Below are 27,798 nucleotides of genomic sequence, written 5' to 3' on the forward strand. Positions count from 1 at the left end.
ATGGAGGCAGTCGCACCTGGGAAAAAAAGGTAAGCGATGAACACTTTCAGGTTAAGATGTTGCTTGTTTTGCCAATAATTCTGTTTGATGCTTGTTTGTAGATGCGCTCGGTAGTCTCTCTCCATAATTTCTCCCTGATGACCTGTTGTCGCATTTATAATTCACACCTCTATATGAATGAAACCGTGATCCGCAAGTGTTTTCACACAGACGACTGCGATGTTTTGATCGCAGACTTCTAATTGAATTAAGGAAAATCTCTAATATAAAAAGTTGGCTTTCTGACTGTATCACAGCTGACTTGCGCACTATGAATGTTTGATAGTGAATTAAACTACATCGTCTGTTTTATACGTCAAAAGAGGCGATGAATGAACAGAGCAGAAAAGTCTACAAGCTTTAAAAAGTTAGATAAAAGCAGAATAGCTAAACAAATCACTTGACTGATTTTTTTTTTAAATGACTTAAAACTCATTCAATATAAATAGCCTATATTTGTGGGTTGGGTTAAAGACATTTATTGTTATGTTATTTTTAAAGCCCAATGATGACTTCCCCACACTGGACTGTCAGACTTGTAGCGATACTTTCTTGGAACATTTTGTTTTGGAGATGCCTATAGGGACCAATGGGGTGACATAATCACGTCATTACGCAAAAGAATCACTGAATGAATCTGTTTTCAAAACAAACAATCAATGACATGATGATATTATTCATTTATTTACATTTTTTTTAAAAACTAGATTCACGATTTGGTCCTCTAAGTGAGCTATGGATTTGTATGTCATTCCTATGTGATTTTATCACACATGCGCAGTGCTGTAGGGTTCCTAATGAACCCACTACACCTCCTCCACACAACACAGAAGGTTTGATTGATCATCTCTCCTTTTAAAAATCACTCAGTAGTCCAATGGGAAGATACGGCCTGATGCCATTTAATTAAAGAGTACCGCCAAGCGCTTAAATCTATCCAAAAGCCAGTGTTTTAAATAGACATAAACATTTTCACAAATCTAGGCTAGTTGTGATATGCACAGAGCTGGACTGAACATGTAAAGGCCGTTATTTACATTAGATTAATTTCTTCAAAAGGGATTCAACTCTCTTAAAAGAAAATGTCCATGCTATAAAGAATAATTATATGTTTTGTAAACATCCTTTCAGTAATATTTTGAAGAACATTCTTATAATCTAGATTATCTTTTCCTGCTATACAGAATCAAATGCTTCTTTAGATGTTCTTTATGAAAGAGTTGATGCCATTTAAAGAACCTTTATTACCATATTATGCACTAAGGTTATTTGTAAAGATTCTTAATGGAACATGTGATGCCATTATTTTTATGTATATAAACTTTATAGAGTGGCATGGTGGCTTGGTTAGCACTGTCGCCTTACAGCAAGAAGGTTGCTGATTCAAGTCCCAACTGGACCAGTTGGCATTTCTGTGTGGAGTTTGCATGTTCTCCCCGTGGGTTTCCTCCGGGTGCTCCAGTTTCCCCCACAGTCCAAATACATGCACTACAGGTTAATTGAAATAAGCTAAAATTGACTGTAGTATATGTGTGTGTGTGTGTGAATGCATGTGTGTGTGGGTGTTTCCCAATAGTGGGTTGCTGCTGGAAGGGCATCTGCAGCGTAAAACATATGCTGGAATAGTTAGTGGTTCATTCCCCTGTGGTGACCCCAGAAAAATAAGGGGCCAAGCTGAAGGAAAATGAATGAATAAACTGTATAGCTCACAATTTATAATTAATTGTCAATAATTTTATATCACTGTTTACATGCATTTAAAATGGATAGAATGTAAAGCTCTCACTTATTTGTCATGGTGCATACACATGTAGGTAAAACCCTTGGTGCTGCAGAGCTGTCCTCTGAAAGCTCTCAGTGTTTTGCTCTGGATCAGCTGACACCTCTCCACTTGGCTCTATGGTAAAGGTCCCCCGTGTGCTATCAGCTTGTGGCCTGTCGTTGCTGTCGTTTGCAGGGGTGTAAAACGAAGCTGAGAAAGGTTAGGCACCTCCTGCACTTATCAAGCCAGCCATTCGTCCTCTTAGAAGCAGAATTCGTAAATAGATGAGACTTCATTATCAGACAGCTGATGAAGAATGTTGACCTTTGCTTGAATAATGTCCTGCCCGCCGCCTTTTTTAAGCATGTATTTCATGAACAGGTCTGTGGCTGCTTCAGGGCAGTGTTAGCATTTATTTCAAATGTGTTATAATGTCCAATAACATATCCACAAGAGGATCTAAATGTTGCATGAGCGCTTTAAAAGGACAGGATAATTGCATTAGCCTAGATTCTATTGAAAAGCCGGCATGATCCTATATCATGTTCTGTTAAACACACAACTTAATCTCACGCACAGCGAGTCATTAAGTTCAGAAAGAGAGCCCCAACTACAAAGCAGATTTGTGATATATTAGTTCTGGGTGTCAACCTGCTGACTTTGTTCATGCTACAGGTCAAGGTTGCATATGTATCGGAGATGCATTAAACAGAGATGTTTTCCCGCTAGGGTGTGTGTGTGTGTGTATTCACTGTCCTTGCTGAAATATTTAGTCCATAGTAAGTGTGCCTTATGTGTGTGCGTTGTAAATAATGAATCATGTAGTCCCCTGCAGGAAGCAGTTTGTACTGGTCAGAAGGAGGGAAAACAGAGAGCAGGTTGACTGACAGAAAGCTTATTGGATCATTATTATTAAAGCATGCTGAGGGCCACAGCTCGCCTCGCAGAGGGGGCTGTGATCATGCTAAAGGCTCCGTCTGTCTGCTCGCCACAGTCTGGCTCAGCACATCTGAGGCGACGTCGAGAATATTATATCCGATTTCAGAGCGTAACTGTCCCAGCTGCTTTGTTGAAGTATATTTGATACCTCGGGCACCACTTTAATTCAAAACAATCTCATTTAAAAATCTCCTGTGCATACAATTACACTTCATAGTAAGTGTTCCATTCAACATTTACCTCCATCCTATGTTCACACTTGTATTTAGGAGACTGAACGTATGTTGATGTCCTGATATTATCACAGTGAATATCAGTTGTTTCATTAGAATTTAAAATATGTTAAAACACTGTCATTATGGCACTAGTATAACAATATATACTCATGGACTGAATCAGAACACAGATTTTGTTTGCTTAGTTCAGTATTGCCTAACCCTGTTCCTAGAGGCACACCAACATTACATACACTCCACTTTACATCTGTCCAACTGCTCGTTAACACAAATTTCTAATCAGCCAATCACTTGGCAGCAGCTCAATGCATTTAGGCATGTTGACATGTTCAAGACAATCTGCAGCAGTTCAAACCAAGCATCAGAATGGGGAAAAAGCTAATTTAAGTGACTTTGCCCATGGTTGTTGGTGCCAAACGGACTGGTCTTAGTATTTCAGAAACATCTCTAGGGTTTACTGAGAGGTCAGAGGAGAATGACCAGACGGGTTCGATCTGATAGAAAGGCAACAGTAACTCAAATAACCACTCGTTACAATCCAGATATGCAGAAGAGCATCTCTGAACGCGCAACATGTCAAACCTTGAGGCAGATGGGCTACAGGAGCAGAAGACCACACCAGCGGCACTCTTGTCAGTTAAGAACTGAGGCTACAATTCGCAAAGGCTCCCAAAAATTGGACAATAGAAGAATGAAGGCAAAAGGGAGTCCAACCCGGTACTTGTAAGGTGTACCTAATTAAGTGGCCGGTGAGTGTATTTTAGATGTCTTCCTTATCTGATCCATTGATTTCGGGTTTTGGAGTCTCTTCTAATGTTTTGAAGAGTTGATTCAGGTGTTTCATTAGGGAGAGGTTGAAAACTTGTACCATTGGTGTGCCTTCAGGAACAGGGTTGGGAAACACTAGTTCAGCGCTGCTACATAAGTAGACTATTTAAAATGCACCTTTATATGAGGAAACCAGCTAAATTTTAAAGTCAGTAAGTTATAAATTTTTTTTTAAAGCTCTCCTGCTTGTTGTTTGCTCGTGTTCAGCTTGTTTTTTTCTGTGTATACGATGTTTGAGCAGCTCCCACTTGTGCTTTAAATCATTTACTACTTGTAAATGATAACTCATGCGCTATTTAAGTTGTTCACTGAATCAGATCGTTTTTTGTTTTGCTTTAAAAGTAAAAGTGATTCTTAATATCTTTATATTTCTATATTTACTTATACTTTAAGCTTTTAATATATTTGTTCAGTTTGCAGAATTTTAGCGTTCAGTAAGAAAACTGTTATTCAGTGTCTCTCAATGTCTCTTTAGGCTCAGGTTCTGTTTTTAAAGTATCGATTTGGGATCTAGAAAACTGAAATGATACTAAAACCTTACCATTAAAGCATTCTCAAAGCTCATAGAATTATAATTTTTATTGACAAATATAGAATCATCCCAATCAGTTTAATATTAAATTTCTCCTATTCAAGTCATCTGGTGAAATTGCATTCATTTTACAATATACCTGTATACTTAATAAATACAGTATATTGCATCATTAGTTTTTTTTTCCCAGTATCATCATGCATCCTTAGTTTAAAACTAGAAAGACTACCTAGATTCACATCGAGACTAATTAATCCCCTTCTTTGCATGACACAATAACATTAGGTACAGAATAGCTGGTTCAGTGTATTATCTTGAACATTAAGCAGCAAAAATTCTAACTTTTGCAATAAAAAAAGCTATTCAATTATGAATGTTCTCATCTACCGTCCCTTTCGGCTAATGCTATAACTGAACTAATATTAACAAAATTATTCTCATTGTTTTATAGCATCTAGAATGGTTGTATAGGATCCCTTGGGGCCTTTTGTTGCCTATTATACAGCATGATGCTTTGTTTGAAGTTTTAATGTTCTCTCAGCAGGGGTTTGTGGTTAGCTCATTTTTTCCACCGTGCTACTGTTGTGTTTTTATTAGACTTTGTATTATCTTAGAGCGACATCTGTATCCAAATGACTATATTTTTTACTATTATAACTTATAACCTATAAATATGGTCTACATGTTCCATGAAGTTTAGTAGTAAAAACTAAAATTAACTGTTAAATGCATTGAAAAATGTATGGTATAAAAAATGTGACATTTAAGTGTTTTTAAATGAGTGTTTCTTTTTTAATTTTGTTTTAAAGTGAGTGTTAGATGGCAGTAAAATGAACATGCACCATTAAATATCCAAATCAGCTAAAATATATCCATTATGATTATAAAACTCCCCAAAAATGACCTCTAACTGGTACTGGAAAGCTTAAACAAGCTAACCTAAGCCACAAGTCTGTGTAAGGTTACTATGAATCATGTCTGCCGTGCTGTCAAGGTCATCATGCTGTGAAGGTTACACAGATATGCTAATAATGGAATTGTACTAGTAATAGGCCTTCAGCTCTGTTTTCTTTTATGCCACATCTCAGAGTATAAAACCATAATAGAACCTAATGAATCCACTTTTGCTTCATTGTGTATTAAATGAATGCGTTGAGTGGGAAATGGCTAGCATTGCAACTGGAACCGCCTGCATGTTTGTCTGTGTTGGTACATTCTTTTTTACTCTCAGTTATTTGTGCTGCTACTCAATCAGCATTCACAGATAAAGCTCAAACAGTTGGAGTGGTTCAGAGAAGCAGACAGGAAGAGGGGCGAGATGTCAAGGTGGTTTCTACACTTTTCTCTTTCAGAGCGATATAGGCACTGTGTCTTTGTGCAGACCTCAAAGTGAGCTCTGAGGATTCGAGAGAGTATATTTGTGTGAAGGCTTTACATGCTGCAATGCAAAGCCGTATCTTGTCTCAAGAGGGCCTAAGAGAATGACACGCATGCATACAAACAGAAAGACAGAGCGAGAGAGAGAGAGAGAGAGAGAGAGAGAGAGAGAGAAAGCAGTATCTGTCCTAAAGCAATATCTGCTCACCCAGACAGGAAAGAGTGGGTTAAAATGTGACACTTCTCTGTCCTCTAGCTGACAGACAACACAAAGATGAATTATTTTTATATTGCCAAATGCCAGCTACTGTAAAAACTAAATGTATCTGTAAGAGGAAATCATAGCATTGTATTTAGAAGTCATCCAATTTACAAGCTATTTAAATAACTGGAAAACTGTGAACGATCTGAATTTCAAATAAAATATACATTTAAATGTGTTACAATTTAGTAATGCGTTATCCTGCGCTAATTTTGTTGCTCATTATGTGCCGTTATTCAGATTATTATTCAGTTTTCTTCTGCATCAATTTACACATCAGTAGAGGACAAAAATATATGTAAAAATACATTAGATGTATCATTTTTCTTTCTATTTTTACACTTTCACTTGGCAAAAATGCAATCTCGATAATTTTTTTTCATATTGAACGATAATATGATTTCTATATATATATATATATATATATATATATATATATATATATATATATATATATATATATATATATATCTATATTTCAGTGTAAGTTGTTAATGCTTATAGCTTTAAAAGAGTATCCCAACAATTACTAAAGTCACAAAGATTATTTATTCATTAATTCATTTTCTTTTCGGCTTAGTCCTTTTATTAATCTGGGGTCGCATCAGCAGAATGAACCGGCAACTTGTTCAGCATATGTTTTACGCAGTGGATGCCCTTCCAGCTGCAACCCAGTACTGGGAAACATCCATTCACACACTATGGACAATTTAGCTTACCCAATACCACACCTATACCACATGTTTTTGGACCTATGGGGGAAACCAGAGCAACCGGAGGAAACCCACAGGGACGCGGGGAGAACATGCAAACTCCACACAGAATTGCCGACTGACCAACTTTCTTGCTGTGAGGCAACAGCACTACCTACTGCGCCACAGCATCGCCCATACTTATTATATGCAATATAAAATATAATATTCTGAAGAACTGTAGCTGACAGCGCACAGTGCTCAGGATAATTGAGTACACCCCATTTTGAAAATAAATATTTTTATCAATTTCTTAGTGAATATAGGCAATATATTTTAGTGCATTTCAACAAATCAGATTTTAGAAACAGATATATTTATTAAAATTATATTTTGGTCATTAAACATATTTAGAAAGATAAAATGATTAAATTCAAGCAAAAATGTTAAAAATAAATTTACTACCTACAAAATGTTTCCTTTTTTTTTTGCTTCTCTTGTTTTTCCATCTTTTTCAAAATTTGCATTTAATATTTTTCTATAACATATAAATTTGGATATACTAGTTTTAGGACCGTTATCGTAAGTCATTTTGTTAGATTTTTTTTGTTAGATTTTTAGATAGTTATTTTGTTACTGACTAATCTAATGTATATGCAGAAATATAATATTATATGGCTTCCTATTAAAATATTAATTTAAAAGATAGATTTGTGAGGGGTGGTCTTATATATGCTGAGCACTGTATATACCAAATAAAAATATATTATTTTCAAATTTGTAAAAATAAACAATTACAGAAATATTTTAAGATAAATGTTTTAATTAAAAATTGTAAAAATGGTCATCATTAAAATAAACTACAGTTTGTCAGCAAATAGTGCATGCGGGAAAGTGAATCAAACTCGTTAAACAATACTGGGTGGCATCGCATATCTCCAATATCAACACAATTACAGATTCCTGTTGTTGCATATTTCTGCTGTGTGATTGGCTCTTAGATCAATATCGAGTAAAAATGTTCATAGCTTATTATCGTTATTGACATAAATTTTATCGCGATTTGATATGATATTGTTTATCGGCCCATGCAGCCCTACTTTCACTTTTCACTTAAAAGTTTCTTTACCAGCATTTTGCAGATTATACAGAAACGTTTTAAAGTCTTGCCAATAAAGTGAATGTTACATACTGGATTAAAATACTGCTGCTTTAAATGGTTTCAGTGGGCCTTTATTTGTCCTCAAGATCCTAAGTGTGCAACTGTTTTTTTGTGCCAAAATATGAGTTCAGATGCACAAACCTCTAAGTGGCGTTCGAATATTTCATCTAAAATTAGCATTTTTTATAGCCTCCTTTATGTTCATATCTAGTTATTTCACTTTAAAGTCAATTTATATTCTTTAATGTCTGGGGTTTATTTCTTGTACATCTAGATGAACAAACCAGCCACTCAACGTCTATAGATTTCTCAAAATTAAATTAAATTAAATTAAATTAAATTAAATTAAATTAAATTAAATTAAATTAAATTAAATTAAATTAAATTAAATTAAATTAAATTAAATTGAATTAAATAATTTTATTTTATTAATTTTAATTTAATAAAATTTAATAAAATTTTATTTTGTTTAAATTTATTTTAAGAACCTGTTCTTTGCATAGACGTAAAATTACTTAATTTTAGAAGAAATTTTCAGATAATGTTTAGAGGTTTTTGCATTTAAACTCTTTATATATTTATGAAAATGGTTGAATTTTGTTCAGGTTTTTCAGTATTCAAGATATTTGCATTAACATGGCCAAAAATATCTCAAACTTTTTTACCTTTTAAAAAAGACAAATATATCTAAAAGGATGCACAAGGCACAATGTGGTTAAAACTGCTTGATTTTAGTAATTTGGTAATGTAATGTAAAAATGTTGATGAATTACAGAAACAGAAGTTCCCATAAGAGTTTCTCCGACTATATAGCATTGCAATAGGTACAGTAAATTCAGACACATGGATTATTTTGTGTCCTTCCTAAATGAATAAATATTTTAAACAAATGTGTGGCATATATATGTATAATAAAATAATCAAATGAAGTCTCTGAAGAATCCATTCTACTTATTTAGTAGAATAAGTCCTCAGTCTTTCTGTATATATTTAATATTTGAATATTTTTCCATATTTTTATTGAGATGTAACAATAATGGGACAATATAATACATATTTACATCTTAATTTGAAAATAAGAAAACAATAACAAAACATTGTTACAAATAACAATAACAAATAAACAAATCAGGCTGAGAATAAATAAATAAATAAATAAATAAATAAATAAATAAATAAATAAATAAATAAATAAATAAATAAATAAATAAATAAATAAATAAATAAATAAATAAATAAATAAATAAATAAATAAATAAATAAATAAATAAATAAATAAATAAATAAATAAATAAATAAATAAATAAATAAATAAATAAATAAATAAATAAATAAATAAATAAATAAATAAATAAATAAATAAATAAATAAATAAATAAATAAATAAATAAATAAATAAATAAATAAATAAATAAATAAATAAATAAATAAATAAATAAATAAATAAATAAATAAATAAATAAATAAATAAATAAATAAATAAATAAATAAATAAATAAATAAATAAATAAATAAATAAATAAATAAATAAATAAATAAATAAATAAATAAATAAATAAATAAATAAATAAATAAATAAATAAATAAATAAATAAATAAATAAATAAATAAATAAATAAATAAATAAATAAATAAATAAATAAATAAATAAATAAATAAATAAATAAATAAATAAATAAATAAATAAATAAATAAATAAATAAATAAATAAATAAATAAATAAATAAATAAATAAATAAATAAATAAATAAATAAATAAATAAATAAATAAATAAATAAATAAATAAATAAATAAATAAATAAATAAATAAATAAATAAATAAATAAATAAATAAATAAATAAATAAATAAATAAATAAATAAATAAATAAATAAATAAATAAATAAATAAATAAATAAATAAATAAATAAATAAATAAATAAATAAATAAATAAATAAATAAATAAATAAATAAATAAATAAATAAATAAATAAATAAATAAATGCTGTCACTTGTCGCCATCTACAGACTAAATAATATAACCAGTGGGGTAAGTAGCTAAAAACCTTCACCACTAATGATCTAATTCAGGGGTTTCCAAACTTTACAACCTGCAACCCCCAAAATAACAATGCCAGTGACTCACGACCCACAATATCTTCTCAGGTGGTCATAAATATATAAAACTTGCACACAACGGTGCACACATACCAATAGGCCCAAGTCTACTCATGCCTAATTTTGGAGAACGCTACTCAGAGACCATCCCCCATGTTTAGTTGAGCCTGAATTTATTTTTGATATACATAAGTGCCGTAAAGGTGTCAGAAAGTTTAACATGGTGCCATAAAATAATCTGCTGCATCTGATGCTATTGCTGTGTCTTTAATATGTGATCACCCCAGTTGCCAAAAAATTGAAAGGCTGATGGCTTTTTATTTGCACCTTTTAATGTAACTATTACTTTTTTCTTCTTTAAGTTTAATAAAATGAATTTGATTTTTGGAAATCACCAAGCGACCCCCCTCGTTGTCCCCCACTTTGGGAACCACTGATCTAATTAGTAATAAACGATTTAGTAATAAACATTTATTATGACTTTTAGTTTCATCTGACATTCAGAATAAAATGTCATTGAAAAAGTTTTTAGAATAAATGTATGCGAGTTGGCACCGAACTGAATGTGACCTTCACATTTGGCAAACACATAAAAGCATATTAACAAAATTAAATGTGCACTGTCTTATAACAAATGGGATTTCTCATGATTCAGATCTTAGGAGACAAAGACAGAGCAAGAGGAATTGTAAATCAAGGAGAGTTAATTAAACACTGTTGACATCTCTGAATGGTCTTGTCCACGGATGTTTTATGAGCTCTCCTTTTTCCATATTTACCCTGAGGACAGCTCACAGCAAACATCACCATCAGGAACTGTACAGTACGATCTTTGTCTATGTGTGAAAGTGCTTTTACCTGCCCATTTTCCAATGAGTCTGTGTTAATAAACTGACAGTCTTCAGTTTAGCTGGATTGCACTGCCTGAGCCACACAACACAGCTCCACACATACAGTTTACCAAAACATTAAAGGGATAGTTCACCCAAAACTAAAAATTCTGTCATTATTTACTCACCATACAAACCTCAGTTTCTTTCTTCTTTTGAACACAATAGAAGATATTTTGAAGAAAGCTGGAAACCCGTAGCCATTGGCTTACATAATATATTTTTTTCCAACCATAGAAGTCAATACTTACCGGTTTTCTTCATAATATTACAGAATAAAGAAACATATAAAGAGTTTGAATCATTTGAGGGTGAGTAAATAGGAACTAAATGGTTATTTTTGGGTGATTTATCTCTTTAACTAAAAAGCACTGCATTGATTGAGAACAAACAAATGCAAACACAACAGTTATATATATATATATATATATATATATATATATATATATATATATATATATATATATATATATGTGTGTGTGTGTGTGTGTGTGTGTGTATTTCTATTTCTATTTCTATTTGTTGAATATTTGATTTTTTCCCCAATATTTTTATTGAGATGTAACAATAATGTGACAATATAATACATAATTACTTCTTTGTTTTTAATAACAAACAATAACAAAACAATTTTGTGTGTGGGGGTCGTGGGGTAATATTTTATTATTTTATAATTTTATTATTATAATAATAAAATATTTGTATCATTCTAGATAAAACATTAGTAAGAAATTGTTTGAAAATATAAATCATCCATTGAAATGCATGCACCAGATCATCAGTATGACTATGCTTTGTTTAAATCAATCTTGAAAATGGGGGAATATCTAAAAAGGCCAAGTCAGTGTCAGTTTATTTAATCTTTTCCTGCTTCATTTAATAAATTGCTGAAATCAAAATTTGAAATAAGAAATATAAATGTGGCACAGTTATTGGCATCCTTTTCAATTTATATGAGAAAGTATTTTTGAAGTATGCTGTATGTCTATTGGTATCTTAACCTTTGCCTCCTGTTTCATTAGGATATACATATGAGGAAATACAAAGGCCAATTTTTTGATCATTAATCTTAATAGATAGACTAAAGAACAGAACTGTCAGTTGTGGTAAAAGTTTGTTTAAGCTTCACAAAATGGAAAAGTGGCTATAAGAAAATAGAAAAAACCCAGCAATTGCTGATTTCCACCATCAGGACACTGTTAGTGGTAGACGTCACCTACAGTGCTCAGCATAGATAAGCATACCCCTCACAAATTTATATTTCTTTAATAGGAAGCTCTACAACATTATATTTGTGCATATACATTAGATTAGTCCGTACTGAAGCCAAATCTGGAGCTTATCTAACAAAATAACTTAGGATAAAAGTCCAAAAATCTAGTACACCTAAATTTATATGTTAAAGTCAAATATTAAATACAATTTTAAAAAAAGGAAAAAATAATTTGAAAAAAAAATATTAAGAATGAATAAAAAAGATTTTTTTTCTCAATATTTTTTTCTTCTTAAATTAGTCAAGAATTTTTTTTGAAAAGATTATTATTTTTTGCAATATTTAGTTTAGTTTTAATTGTATTTTCTTTCAATTTATAGATATGTTTGGTGACTAAAAAATTATTTTAATAAATATATCTGTTCAATAAATCAGTTTTGTTTGAATGCACTAAAATACATATTCACAGAGAAATGGATACAAATATTCATTTTCAAAATGGGATGTACTCAATTATGGTGAGCACTGTACAGTTCACCACTACAATAGTTTTATAACAAGTTTTAAGAAAAAAAAAGCCTCCATTTTCATCTTTATTTGTTAATATATCAAGGCAAATATCAAAAGGTTAAACAATAAAGACCTTTTTCCCTCAGCCTTCTTTGCTAATATTTACCAATATGATTGAAGGGCACTGTCTCCTCTCAGCATGTGCTGTAGCTTCCTCAATAACATTGCATTCTGCTGGTTTATATGCTGTGAAATACATGTGTGTGTTTTACAGCTCTATGATGTATGTTTTAGACAGTTTGACAGATTTCTGACAGCACAGGCCCCTGAGCATGGTTTATATATGTCTGTGTTTGTGGTGTGTTTTTGATAGGGTGAGTTCAGAGCGAAGGAAGGAGAAATCCAGAGACGCAGCACGTTGTCGGAGAGGAAAAGAGTCTGAGGTGTTTTATGAGCTGTCCAGAGAACTCCCTCTCCCCCACAGCGTCACCTCTAACCTGGATAAAGCATCGGTCATGAGACTGGCTCTCAGTTACCTGCGCCTGCGTAAACTGCTGAACAGCGGTGAGAGAGGATGAATGTGCGGTGAGATCATGAACTCTCATGTGTTTGATGCTGACAGCCTGTGTTCATCTCTGTCTGTCTCTCTAGATGTGCTGGAGAAGGAGACTGCATTAGACACTCAGTGGAACGGTTCATTTCTGAAAGCTCTGGACGGGTTTCTTTTGGTTCTTTCAGCTGATGGTGATATTGTCTACCTTTCAGAGAATGTCAGCAAGTGCTTGGGCCTTCCTCAGGTGATTTTAAGCACACTTCCGATTCAGAATGTGTAGGTTCATGTGAATGTGGGTCTTTTATTTCTTTCTTCTGTCAAAATCAAAGGTAAATAATTTGAATAAAGATGAAAACCTGTAAGCATTGACTTTCATTGTAAGAAAAAGATACTATGGAAGTCAATGGTTATCTATATTCACCCAAAAATGAAGAATTACTCGCTTTTTATTAATCCTCAAGTGGTTATAAATCTTAAAAGGTTTCTTTCTTCTGTTGAAATCAAAGGAAGATATTTTAAAGAAAGCTGAAAACCTGTAACCATTGACTTCTATTGTAGGAAAAAGAAAGGCTATAGAAGTCAATGGTTACCGACTTTTACCCAAAAGTTAAGATTTACTCATTTTTTACTCATTTTCAAGCGGTTATAAACATTTAAGAGTTTCTTTCTTCTGTTGAAATCAAAGGAAGATTTTTTAATTTACGATGAAAACCTGTAACCATTGACTTTCATTGTAGGAAAAAGAGATACATTGGAAGTCAATGGTTATCGATTTTCACCCAAAAATGAAGATTTACTCACATTTTACTCATCCTCACGTGGTTATAAAGCTTTTAAGAGTTTCTTTCTTGAGTCCAAATCAAAGGTACAGTAGGTGAGAGTTCAAAGTGGCTATTAACGCCGCAGCATGTACCGCCGCCGTAGATATTTTGAAGAAAGCAGAAAACCTGTAACTATTTACTTCCATTGTACGAAAAATACATATTATGGAAGTCAATGGTTACTGATAGTTGCAATGGTTACTAGCTTTCTTTATATTTCATACTTTGTGTTCGAAAGAAACAAAGAAAGATTTGGAACAAGTGATGGGTGAGTAAAACATGGCAGAAGTTGGATTTGTGAACTAACCATTTAATGCTACAAATCATAAACATTATGAAAAACTTCATTTTTTACAAATAAAAAAAATTGAAGTTCTTTATGTTTTTTATATTATACTATTTACATTTGTTATAATTGTGTTAATTATGAATTGATTATGAGGAAATGAAAAAAATATAAAAAATGCTTTAAATGGGCATATTTTTATTTTAAAATTAAGAATAATTATTTCCCAGAGATGGGTTGTGGCTGGAAGGGCATCCGCTGCGTATTAATAAAGGAACCACGGATTAATAAAGGGACTAAGCTGAAAAGAAAATGAATGAATGAATGAATGAATGAATGAATGAATGAATGAATGAATGAATGAATGAATGAATGAATGAACGAATGAATGAATGAATGAATGAATAATTATTTATTTTTAAATAGCTTTATGTGTAACTGCTTGAACAGTTTGATCAGTAAAAAAAACAATACAGTTTTTTACAATTTCAGCCTCAGGATCATATTATGGGATAATTAAAAACACGTAAAATGAAGTCATTTTAATTCTTAAATTCTATAACCCATATATTATTGTCTGATACAAAATTAAACCACTAATGTAGTTATGTATATGTCTCTGGCTTTGAAATCACATAAATTATGTCTATTAAACTTTTCCATTTTCTCGTAGATTGAACTCACTGGTCACAGTGTGTTTGAGTTTACTCATCCGTGTGACCATGAGGAGCTCAGAGAAATGCTGGCACACAGATTTGGTAATATTTCTTCTTTCTTTTCTCTTTTCTTTTCTTTTTTATCTTCCCAGCACAATAATGATCACTTACAAATACCTCTCTCCCCTCCCCCATAATAGGTCTGTCTAAGAAATCGAAAGATCAAAACACAAACAGAAGTTTCCTGCTGAGGATGAAATGCACGCTGACCAGCAGAGGGCGCACTGTCAATGTTAAATCTGCCTCCTGGAAGGTACCACCCTTTCCTTACTTATGCTTCACGTTTAACCCTATGACAGCATCTGTCCACTGGTTTTGGACAAGATTATTCCATTTCAAATTATGGGTTGCACTTGCGGTTTGGGCAAACAAGTCTTTTTAAATACAATTGTTGATCCAATTGTTTGAGACAATAGAAAAAATAATATTATGCTTTATATTTTTATGTGTTATTATTATTATTATCAACTATTAAGCATTTCTGTGGTATCTCTTGATTGTTTTCCCTTTGTGTACCATTCAGTAATAATCTACACATCTGTAATATTACTGTAATATTTATTCCATGCGCTGCTGAAAGTAATTTGTTAATTCTACTACATTGCCTTTTGACATTATGCCGGAATAATGGCATGTCTTGTTAACAGTTTAATGGAAGTTACTCCCCTGATTCACCAAAGCATCGGGGGGTGTTGTAAATAGGTAAATGCAGTTGTCCATGGATCCATATTTATCCCTATCAGCCTCTCTCTGTGACAGGTGCTGCGCTGTTCGGGCCGTATCCACACAGCAGATGGTGTTGAGAAGGAGGTGTGTGAAGAAAAAAACACGTGTTCGACGTACCTGGTGCTCATCTGCGAGTCTATTCCCCATCCGGCGAACATTGAGGCTCCTCTGGATTCCAGAACGTTCCTCAGCCGCCACACTTTAGACATGCGCTTCACCTACTGTGATGAGAGGTAAAAGAACACCTGCACCGCTCAGCATAATATTCAGTGCTTCTGTGCTGACTGCAGCAGCATCTGACTTTTACATCTGTGTTTTTATTTTTTTATTCTTGGAGTCACAGATATGGTCCTTTTGCTTCCCATTTTCCTAAACTCTAGAGAGAGCTTCACATGTTTATATTTAAGGATAAGAATATCAAGCGTGAAATTAAATTGATTATTTTAATATACTACCATTCAAACAATTGGGGTTACAAAAATGTATTGATGCTTTTATTCAGCAAGGATGCTTTAAACTGATTAAAAGTGACAGCAAAACATTGTTACAAATTTCTCTGTATTTAGTTTATAAATGTTAAAATATGTTACAGGAACTAATTAGAGTTTAATTAGAAAAATATGAGCATTCTATTAAAATAGCTTGTGTTTTTGTTGCATTATTAACGTTAAAAGTATTAACATTTAAAAAAAACTTGTGCACTGTTACTTATTAAACTGTCTGCAATATAAAATAAGTGTAAATGAATAAATGTTTAGGGGTATGAGTGTGAGAGATCCCGGGTTCAAATCCCAGACGAGCCCCCATTTGTCAAAAGAGGGACACCTCTTTTATTTAAAAAAAAAAGATATCGTCACTTAGAGCTTTTTTGCATATTTTTTGTCAACAAAATACCACCATGTGGGCAGCACGGTGGCTCAGGGGTTTGCACTGTTGCCTCACAGCAAGAAGGTCGCTGGTTCGAGTCCAGGCTGGGCCAGTTGGCATTTCTGTGTGGAGTTTGCATATTCTCCCCGTGTTCGCGTGGGTTTCCTCCAGATGCTCCAGTTTCCCCCACAAGTCCAAATACATGCATTATAGGTGAATTGAATAAACTAAATTGTCTGTAGTGTATGTCTTTGAATGTGAGAGTGTATGGGAGTTTGTCAATACTGGGTTTGCATCTGGAAGGGCATCTGCTGCATAGAACATATGCTGGATAAGTTGGTGGTTCATTCTGCTGTGGCGACCCTTGATAAATAAAGGGACTAAGCTGAAGGAAAATGGATGAATAAATCAATGAACGAATGAATGAATGTATGAATGATAAAATAAGTGTAAATGTATGTGTTTAGGGGTATGATTTTCACTTGGGGTGCGAGAGATCACTGGTTCAAATCCCGGACGAGCTCCCCATTTGTCAGAGGGCCATAACAAAAAGCGGGACACCTGAGAAAGCCAAAATTAAAGAACAAGATTTGTTAAAGAAACAGTTTTAAACAAATTAATGAAACAATATGAAAATGTAGCTGTCAGGATTCAGCGGTGTTTATGATTCATGTGTATACAGATATCTAATGTAGTGTAGCAATGTTGGATATACAAAAATGATTAAATATAACAAAACATAAAAAGAGTCCAGTCCAATGCAGCAGTCCACTTTAAAATGACAGTCATATGATTTTTATAGGGTCCAGGGAGGTCAGTGTTGTTTCAGAGGTGTTTCCCATAGCAATTAGATTTGAAGGTGGAGTCAACCCTCAATCTCGACCAGAGGAATTCTGCTAACTCATAGGATGTCACAGTGAATAATGCAGTTTTTTTCTCAAATGGAAAGAATATACAACAAAACTAAAAACATGTTACAAATTGAATACTTTCTTATAGTCAGTGAAGAAACTGCCTAACTGAAAAGTTGGTCATCTAGAGTATTTCTACCTGCAATTTCAGATCTAATGGATATTCAAACATTGTTTAGTAGGAAACGATGGATGTTTTTTATACACAGGATAGGTCAGGATTTATGGCCTGGATTTCTTCGCCATCTGGTGGCGAATTGCAAAATGTGCGGCATCACAGAGCAGCATGTGTTTGTTGATGTTTGCAGGATCACAGAGCTCTTGGGTTTTGATCCAGAGGATGTGTTACAGCATTCTGTGTATGAATACTATCATGCGTTGGATTCAGACCACATGACCAAAACACACCACAGCCGTAAGATCAGATAAATGAAAGTTTACTTATGCAAATCTAAATTAAGATATTTCATAATACTTTATTGGTCTCTCTCTGCAGTTTTTGTGAAGGGGCAAGTGTGTACCGGACAGTACCGTCTGCTGGCTAAAGCCGGAGGGTTTGTTTGGGCAGAGACTCAGGCCACTGTGATCTATAACAGTAAAAACTCTCAGGCACAGTGTGTGGTTTGTGTCAACTACATCCTCAGGTGGGACTTTATACTCTATGTTTGACCTGAATACTAGTATTTGTGTGTGTTTGTGATGGTATGAATGCACCATTTAATCTATTTGTACTTTCTTATTCTGCAGTGGCATTGAACAACCCAAACAAATCCTGTCGCTTCAGCAAACCAACAGCACAAAAATAAAACAGGAAGAACACCAGGAGGAGGTTGAGGTGACCATGGCAGAGTTGAAAGAGGAGGAAAAGGAGATGGACAAAGAAGATGAGGAGTGTGTGCAGCCTGTAGTGCAACATAACAGCCTGAAGGGGGAGACAGAGGCGCTGACTGTAGCAGATCCTGTTCTCACGCTGGATATCAACATCACTGGTACGAACACTGTTTTTGCTATGTGCAAATTTACACACTAACAGTTTTCCCCTTGCATTACTAAAAGGTTGTTTGCTTTGATGTTATCAGAAACTTTTAGAAATGCTTTAGAATTTTAGCTAGGCCAGTAGCTTGCAATAGTATGTGGAGGCAGACTTGGATTTGTAAACTGAGACTGCATATCTCAGACTTGCAATGTCAGACACAATGCACTCAATTGAGCTAGTGAGGTCACTGTGAGAGGTGGGGTTAGGTGTGCGCATTAAAAGCATTGCGTTCAGCTTGCAACTCAATTCTGCATCCAGACCCCTCTCATAGCTTGTGATTCCACTTTGTACTGTAAAAGGAAAGAGTATGCACATACTGTACAATCTTAAAGTCTATTGTACAATGTCGGTACAGGTTTTACACTTGTAAATTCAGGTTAAGTTTCAGCAAATGCTGAGTTTTTGGGCTCAAGATGGTGGGTTGGTTTTTATTGGGTTTCATTGTCACAGTAACTTACACTACATGGCTAACCTTCTCCACAGCAGGTTTTATTCTGGATTAGAGACTGTAAACCCAAACTGAACCCATTTTTTGCTTCAAATTGAAGCCTTTTCCACTAAAAACACATTTGCTAGTAATTTAATCATAGTTTCAAATAGTCTATTAATATTAAAAACAGCTATTTTATTTAAAATATTAATATAAAAGTAATATTGAAAACACTGAGCTGTTTGTGAGCCTACTTTATAATATCAGTTGATTGATTCGCACTGATACAGGAATTATTCTTTTATGTTTCCTCCTTAAACTTTACCACATCTGGAGTGTTTATTTCTTTCTTGTAAATGCATTTAAATTCATTACATTTCTGATACTGATATTTCTAAATCTTCATCAGAGAAGTCAATTGCTGACTGTTGCGAGAAATGGCTTAAGCTTGGGTTGTGTGATTGGTTTGCTGCATGTGTCACACTTTCAAGTGCATGATCTCCAGAGTTAATCACAAACTCTTAAATCAAGCATTGTGCAACCACTTAACCTTCTTGACCTGGTTGGGTTTGTTTGGTTTTGTCAGCCTGAAACTTAAGCCGTGGTCACACTGCACTTTTCACCCCCATAGACTTCCATTTATACGCATGCGAATGTGATATACCGGAAGTGCAAGCTTGTGCGACAAGTTCAAGCTTGGTGAACTCTGACCTACAAAAACTGCATCACGTGATTGCGTGATACCAATAGATCAAAACATGACCTCTTTGTACAGAAATTCAAAATATGGAGCAATCACTTACTTCTTTAATGTCTAATCATCTTGTTTAATCTTGCCCCCTTTCACAGCAATGTATGACAGAATTTCTCAAGCTCAAACTCTAGTGTGACTGCGGCTTAACTCTGCAACCCAGAGTTTGTTCAATTCATTTTGGCCTCTGTAAGCCACCTCTGTTGTCTTTGTTTTCATGTGCTCAAATCTTTAAGTACATGCCTATAGACTGAAAATGCAGATACATACATATACACAGTAAGCTACTGTTTTGAAAAAATGTATTTGTAGTTTAAATGTATACCAAAATGTAATTTTTGTTTTTTAATTTATATTTATTATTATTAAAAAAAAATTAACTTTGAAATTAGTTTAACGTAGTTTAATAGGTCATCTTTAATCCATATAGGAATGGGAAACCATTGTGAACTGCGGAAATGATATGTGTATTTGAAATTAAGCATTTTTACTTTTAATGAATTCATAATGATGTTGGACCTACAGAAAAAGGTTTGGTTTTGATGAAGCACTTTTAGTCTATACATGTAAACCATTGAATTTGATTTCCATCATATACTACTATTACTCACAGTCAATAAAATAATATCTAAATTTTATAAATCTTTAAATAAAAATATCTAAATATAATAATAATAATAATGCATTTTATTTGAGGTGCCTTTCAATCACTCAAGCTCACAGTATATAAGAAGCAGAATAAATAAAAACCAATAAATAAACCATAAAAAGAAGCAGCAGTTACAAAATGACAGCAATAAAAAAACACAATAATATAAAAAAAACGTAAACGTGTCTAAATATGTGGGAAATGGATTCATGCAAATGGCTCAACATTTTTAACATCCTTATCTTTCCCTCTTGCAGACTCAGCGATCTCTGTCCTGACAGAAATTCCTCTCTACAACGATGTCATGTTGCCCTCTTCAGATGTCCTGCTCCCCCTCTCGCCCCTATCTCCCCCGTGCTCCTCTCTAAATGATGATGAAGCCTCCACAGGCCATCTACAACACGACCAATTCCCTTTCCAACAGTCCTCTGACTCCTCCAGATCACAGGTGGAGTCTCCTTGCAAGTTTAGAGCATTTCTCATGCCTCATGGACATGTAATACTTTGAATAGTTTTTTTCATTCTTTATAAAATGATTGTAAAGTCAATTGTTTGTGGTTTTTCAGGTTGATCTACCGGTGGATTCAGAACTATGTGACCAGCTAAAACCAGATCACGTTGAGAAACACTTTTCCATGGATATAGAGTCCAAGACACAGGTATACGACACAGGTTGTGTAATGAACCTCTTAAGGAGCAGTCTCTAATTTCTATTATGAAAGATGTAGAAGGAACAGCTCACACAAAAAAGTCTCTACAGTGATTTTCCATGACCAGCACAAATAAAATGTACCTTCATGGAAAATTACTTAAAATAGAAAATTTGCAGAGCAATGATAAATTTGACTACACCTTAAAGGTTCTGTGAAGTGCTTTGAAATGTGCATTATTATTCAATGTTTGACCTAATCTCAACCAAAACATGAAGAGAGGGTGGAATATGGTGTAGCTCCTCCCCTTTTTAAAAGAGCATTTTGTTTTATCACAACTCTGCCAGTGAGAGAGGTTGAGCTCTAGTGCATCAAATGAAAAGCATCTTAAAGAGGGCGTGGCATGTCAGAAACTAGAGACCATTTGATTGGTTATGATTTGATGAGGAACTGTAGTGTCACCATTGATCTAAAGTATTTACTGTAGGTGGAAGTGACAAACTACAAGCTTTACATGTTTATATCAGGTTTATATCTTTTAAATGTGAACTTTGTCACTGTTTTAGAGCGCACTAGCTTATAGATATCCTAAAAACTAATAAAACTGATACTGACATCTAAAAAGCTTTATTTTAATTTCATAGGACCTTTAAGGTATACTCTGAGAACATAATTAAATATTTCAATGATTGTAGCAACATATGTTCACAGTATACTGATGTTGGCTAACAGTCATATTATCAGATTGTCTGTCAGAATCTATCAATAATTTTTTTAAAACAATAAATTCATTTTACAAATGTGGTAATTTGATGCTGTCCCCACCTTTGAAATGTGGGCTAGAGAACTTGGAAATATGTTACACTTAGAAGAAGTGAGATTCACACTAGACAAATTGTCAATTTTTAACAACATTTGGGAATCACTCATAATATTTTTACAGATTGACATAACTGATATATTTTCACAAGATTATTGTATGTTAATTAGTTTACTAATTAATTAATTCATTCATTCATTTTCTTGTCGGCTTAGTCCCTTTATTTATCCGGAGTGGCCACAGCGGAATGAACCGCTTTAATGAAACTTTATCCGGCAAATTTTTACGCAGCGGATGCCCTTCCAGACGCAACCCATCTCTGGGAAACATCCACACACACACTCATACACTACGGACAATTTAGCCTACCCAATTCACCTGTACCGCATGTCTTTGGACTGTGGGGGAAACCGGAGCACCCGGAGCGAAGGCAGGGAGAACATGCAAACTCCACACAGAAATGCCAACTAAGCCAAGGTTCGACCCAGCGACCTTCTTGCTGTGAGGCGACAGCACTACCTACTGCGCCACTGCCTCGCATATGTTAATTAATTCAATTATTTAATTTAGTTATTTATTTTATAATTATCGCATCGCAGTGGCGCAGTGGGTAGCACTATTGCTTCACAGCAAGAAGGTTGCTGGTTCGAGCCTCGGCTGGGTCAGTTGGCATTGCTGTGTGGAGTATGCATGTTCTCCCCGCTTTCACGTGGGTTTCCTCTGGGTGCTCCGGTTTCCCCCACAAGTCCAAAGACATGCGGTACAGGTGAATTGGGTAGGCTAAATTGTACGTAGTGTATGTGTGTGAATGAATGTGTATGAATGTTTCCCAGTGATGGGTTGCAGCTGGAAGGGCATCCGCTGCGTAAAACATATGTTGGATAAGTTGGTGGTTCATTCCGCTGTGGCGACCATAGAATATTAAAGGGACTAAGTCAAAAAGAAAATGAATGAATAAATGAAATTGAAATTATATTATTATTTTATATTGTCTTCAATTTTTGCTTTCAATTTTTAAATTTGTCCGAGCCAGTTCCATATTGTGATTGTAAATTTTATTCATGTATGCCCTACTTTATTTTTTATAAACTTTCCACAAATATTTTGATCAATGTTAAATGGATGGGGTAAGAGGTAAGGTTTTGAGTTCCGTTTTGTAGTAAACTAAATTCACTGTGATAGAGTACTTCCAAGAGAATAAAAAAAAAAAAAAAAAAGCCCTCAGGGGTAACTCAAATATTTGGTCGGTGCTCTTTGGGTAAGGGATTCATCAAAACAACAACAGGAATCATTCCAAAGCAAAGCAAGAAAATTTAAAAAGCCTCTATTCACATGGCTAAATCCTAAAAAAATCTAAGTGTTTCAGCATGGAACTGCCTTCGTCAGGGTAATGTCTGTCTTTGATATGTGGTCCATCTATTTCTTGTTGAGATTTAGGCGGTACTGTATGCATGTAGGTTTTTGCAATGAAAATGAAATAAAGAATTTTAAAAGGACAATAAACTGAAAGTGAAGCTAGAAGTACTTAAAAAATCCAAAATGCAATCACAAGAAAATTGAACTTCTTTAATTAAGAACAAAAAACAACAGACAATTAATCAACATTTAGTACATTGCAGTTTCTGTTTTGTTGCCTTGGTATTAAATTCTAGAGAGCTAAAGTGTTTTTAAATACACTTACTAAAGTTATGAGAGCAATTTATTTCCCTCTCTGTGTCTTTTGACCAGTGAAATCAATCTTTCAGTATTAATTCTTTTTTGTAAAGTCATACTGCTAATGCCAATTTGAATTTTCCCCCTCTTACTAGTGGCAAATAAAACCACAAAAATGACTTTTGATGTAGATTCCATTCTTTACCACAGACATTTACTCATGACTTCTACTTCTGAGAAGCATGAAAATGTGAAAAGGCTCCATTGTTCAGCCTCATTTCTTTATTTTAAGTTTGCATTTGATTGAATTAATCATTAGCTGTTCTTCAAAGCCACTAGTTTTGTCACAAATCCAGTGGAAACCCTGAACCAACACAACATAAAAAATATAGCGCAGCCTTACATGCTCATTTAGTGCTGATGTTTATGATGGTCATTTTTTAGGGAGTGGGTTTGGATCTGGAGATGTTGGCTCCATACATTCCCATGGATGATGACTTCCAGCTGCGGACTGTTTCTCCAGTCAGGCCCATGTGCTCCAGTCCATGTTCAGGGCTTGATCTGACCCCGTCCAGCAGCACACAAACCAGCCCTGCTCTTTCGGCAGCCACTCCAGATTCGCTATCCTGTGATCCCGTGCAGCAGAAAAACAAAACCACAGTGCAGGACCACAGCAGGTTAGGCTTTTATGTTTTGCTGATCAGATCTGTGGTACAAATACACTATTTACAAAAAAACACAGTTGTTTTGCCTTCCTCGTTCACTCTCTATTTTCTGTTTATTTTTTCTCTAGAGAAATTATTCAAGACAGTGATATTTCTTATAAATGTCAGACCAACCCGAAGCTACTCAAGAGGAAACTCGAGACCATACCGCTGTCTGAAGCAATAAGACTGGTATGTGTGAGCAGGAGTGTGTACTATTGTGCATCTTTCTGGTGTTTGATTATTATCAAGCTTTTGTGAATTACTTTTAAAAGCAAGCATCTTGTAACCCTTCACAGTATTATTATGCTTCTTTGTATTCTGTGCTGATCAGTTTCTTGGCAGACTTGAAGCCCTATAATATGTGTTTGGCACGATTTGTTGCTATTTTCAGACCAGCGCAACTCTAATTTTCATGTTTTGCACTACGTTGTCTAATAGCAAATCCATTTGCGCCACTTTGTGGACTCATGGGTGTGCTAGTCTGAAATAGAGGTGTGTTAAGGTGCATTTTTGGCACGTTGCTATTTTGAGGAACTAAAATAGACTGCGCCATTGACCAACTAAAAGCTGCTCTAAAGTTCAGCACACAGTGCGTTAGTTATGCACCTATGCAAGTCCAAATACTTACACATTGCTTAATACACACAGGATGTACAGTAATAGACAAATATCTTTACATATGAAAAATAAAGGATTAAAATCTTACAAAAATTATTATTTTCTAAATAAATATATAAACCACTAACTCCACATCACATTGGGGGGGCTTTTTTTTAGTTTATTCAAGACAATTTGCATTTGTATAATGTTATTATTACTAGCAGTGTTCATTATTACATGCATATTTATATTTGCTTTAACAAAAACAAGTCTAAAAATGTCCATCTGTCGAGTTTTGGAGATCTCTGCATCATCATATGGGGCATAAGAATAAGACGTGTGTTTGGATATAACTTTTTTGACCACACTCCGTTATTATTGTTCATTTTGGAAATTAGAACTGAATTTCGAAATAGTTTTGAAACAAATCTTGGTGCTTAACAAACACAATTAAGTGAATACAACACCGTTTTCTTATTCACAAAAGTAAAGTGGTAATGTAAAGAGTAAAAGTAAACTAAAGAGAAAGTAAAGAGGCTGAATGGAGGAGGCTCGTTCTTTATCTTTATGTTGCAGATAGTTTGTTTCACTGTTTTTTTACATGTGAAGCATTCAGTTTTTCTACTTAAAAAAGTTCACCATGTAAATAGCAAATGTGCCATGGCGGGACACAAATGAATGAGAGATGGGACTCTGATTGGTTTAATGCATGTTATGTTTAAAACACCCCATAACTCATTAAGACAATATACTCCACCCTGTTAGACGTATTTTTCACCCCTAATACCATGGGCTCTATTTTAATGATCTAGGTGCAAAGTCTAAAGCGCATGGCGCAAAAGCAATAAAAGCTTGTCTGAATCCACTTTTGCTATTATAATAAAATGATTAATGTGTGTGTTTTTTTATTGAAAATTTGCTAAATATGTATAGCAACTATTGTTCAAAAACAACATGAACTGTGAAACTGGTTTAAAATGAATTTGTTATTGGCTTCTTGTCTAAAATGGATAGTTCACCCAAAATGTTGAATTTGCTGTCAGTATTAAACACAATTATTAGCTGCATAAAATGCAAGGCAATAGCTACTGGCACAAGAAAATTAATAACTGTGTTTTATGATGATACATTCAAAAAGGGGATATTGCTGTAAATAATGTTCATTTTCTTGCACAGATACTTTATAAGACTTTAGTATGAATAAAATTTTTTCCTGTTTTCGTTTTTTGACTGTCCAAATCTGGTAGTCATTGGTTTGCATTTTATGAATCACCAAAAGTTTAAGATAAAAAAAATCTTCTAACATGTTCTGTTGAAGAGAAAAAAGTAGCCTAAAACCTGGATGTCCTGATGTTAAGTAAATTATCAGCATTTTATTTTTTTTGATGAACTATCCCTTCAAGAAGTTGAGAAATACACCGATTAATGTGCATTCAGCTGAGCATTATAGCATATTAAAAAATATAATGTGTTTAAACCAAACATTTATATAGGCCTACCATTCACTGTAAATGTATAGTATTTATAAATGTCTCTGTGAAGGGTAGTAAAATTGTTACAACTTGTGCAAAAAGTGTTTATTATTGACTGTTAATGTGTGCTTTCTCCCAGGGGTCTGTGCTGCAGGTTGTTACCGATTTTCCAGAGAAAAAGGTCCGCAAAACAGATGCTCCATCATCAGAAGGAATTCGTCATGCTACGATACTGTTGCTGCCATCCAGTACGTCACCCTCAGTCTGTTGAATCCTTGCGAATGTTGTGAGGCCAGTTGTTTTCCATTTAAACAGTAAGTAACTGCTCTTTTTCAGATGTTGCAAGTCGGTTATTGAGCAGATCGTCAGAGGGCGGAGCCATAGCTATGCCCCTCCCCCAAATCACCCATCACGACTGTGAGGTAAATGCACCTGTGATTGGACGACAGCACCTGCTGCAGGGGGAGGAGCTTCTTTGTGCCTTGGATTTAGTTATTTAAAAAAAGCCATACTCATGTTAATTTAACAATTATCAGTGGCATTATGGATGGACTTCCATTCTAAAGAAACAGGGGTGAGCAATCAGAACAGCTGGGTTGCTTCTGCTTCTCATAAGCAGTTGGTAAATACATGCTGGACATTAAAGAAACAATAATTAATGACAAGGGAAATGTAAAACAGAATTCGCAGAGCAATTATGAGCTGTGCTCTCGCAGGTTAGACATACGCACAGAGCAGAGAATATATATATATTCTATTCTATATAAGATTGTATTGTGTGACAGCCGCAAAGAATTTTATTGCACAAATGATATAAATTTACCTTCAGCTTTATGGAAAATGTTATTTTATTAGCTCTGCTGTTTTTACAATTACGTTCAAGGATGTCTAAATGTTTTCTCTGTTCAGGTCCAATGTGAATATGTGGATATATTTGCGTGTAAATGTTGTGAAATGTCAAAATTGCGTTTATTTTATTTTGTGAAATATATTGTACGGCATTTGAGAGTAGGCAGCATATTGGTAGAGCGACCTGCATTACTACCTACTACCTAACTACCTTAATGATAAAGTGTTCTCTCACCGTTGTTGTTATTATTATTGTAGAGACTTCTATTTAATTAAATCTCTGACTATATCTAGGGCATTATGTACTATGTTCTATTGAACTCTTGTGTTCCTGTATTTTGAGTTTCCTGTGTTACATGAACAGTGGCGTATAGGAAGCAAGATGTGGTGTATTCGCTGGTGTGTGAGTTATGCCACTGTGTGTTGCTCATGTTCTTCCGTGTCGTGTCATTGTCTTCAGGAAATTGTAATGTCTACGACAAATAAACGTTTTTACAACAACATTAGGCTGTTAAAATATCAGTCCTTTTCATTTAAAGCAACCGTATACACTACTATTTACTACAAAAAATCCCCAGTCAGCTGTTGGTGGTATTAGGTTACATAAAATTACATAAAATCACAGAGCAGGGTCACGCATGATGATGTGCAGTGTGCAGAAGTCACCAAGTTTCCGCAGAATTAATAGCTACAGATTGCCGAACTTTGGTAGTCTTCAGATTAGCTGAAGAAAAGTGCATAGAGAGCTTCATGAATTTCA

The 27,798-nt window shown here is 34.0% G+C and overlaps 1 protein-coding gene across 1 annotated transcript; it reads left to right on the forward strand.

The window, feature by feature from the left end:
• On the forward strand, positions 1–26,689 carry hif1aa (hypoxia inducible factor 1 subunit alpha a). The gene is made up of 15 exons (NM_001308559.1): positions 1–29; positions 12,915–13,105; positions 13,193–13,338; positions 14,875–14,959; positions 15,058–15,170; positions 15,677–15,876; positions 17,730–17,836; positions 17,918–18,065; positions 18,169–18,410; positions 20,545–20,735; positions 20,854–20,946; positions 23,855–24,087; positions 24,204–24,306; positions 26,329–26,437; positions 26,526–26,689. The coding sequence occupies exons 1-15, from the start codon at positions 1–3 to the stop codon at positions 26,687–26,689; spliced, it is 2,154 nt and encodes a 717-aa protein (NP_001295488.1).
• The last annotated feature ends 1,109 nt before the right edge of the window (positions 26,690–27,798 follow it).

Source organism: Danio rerio, chromosome 13, assembly GCF_052040795.2.
Source record: "Danio rerio strain M-AB ecotype USA chromosome 13, GRCz13ab, whole genome shotgun sequence".
NCBI classification, from domain to species: domain Eukaryota; kingdom Metazoa; phylum Chordata; class Actinopteri; order Cypriniformes; family Danionidae; genus Danio; species Danio rerio.

Excerpts from the sequence above, each read along its gene's own strand:
- hif1aa (NM_001308559.1), top strand. The coding sequence starts at position 1 with ATGGAGGCAGTCGCACCTGGGAAAAAAAG. Across the intron at positions 30-12,914 it reads GTCGCACCTGGGAAAAAAAG|GGTGAGTTCAGAGCGAAGGA; the intron begins GTAAGCGATGAA and ends TGTTTTTGATAG. Across the intron at positions 13,106-13,192 it reads GCGTAAACTGCTGAACAGCG|ATGTGCTGGAGAAGGAGACT; the intron begins GTGAGAGAGGAT and ends CTGTCTCTCTAG.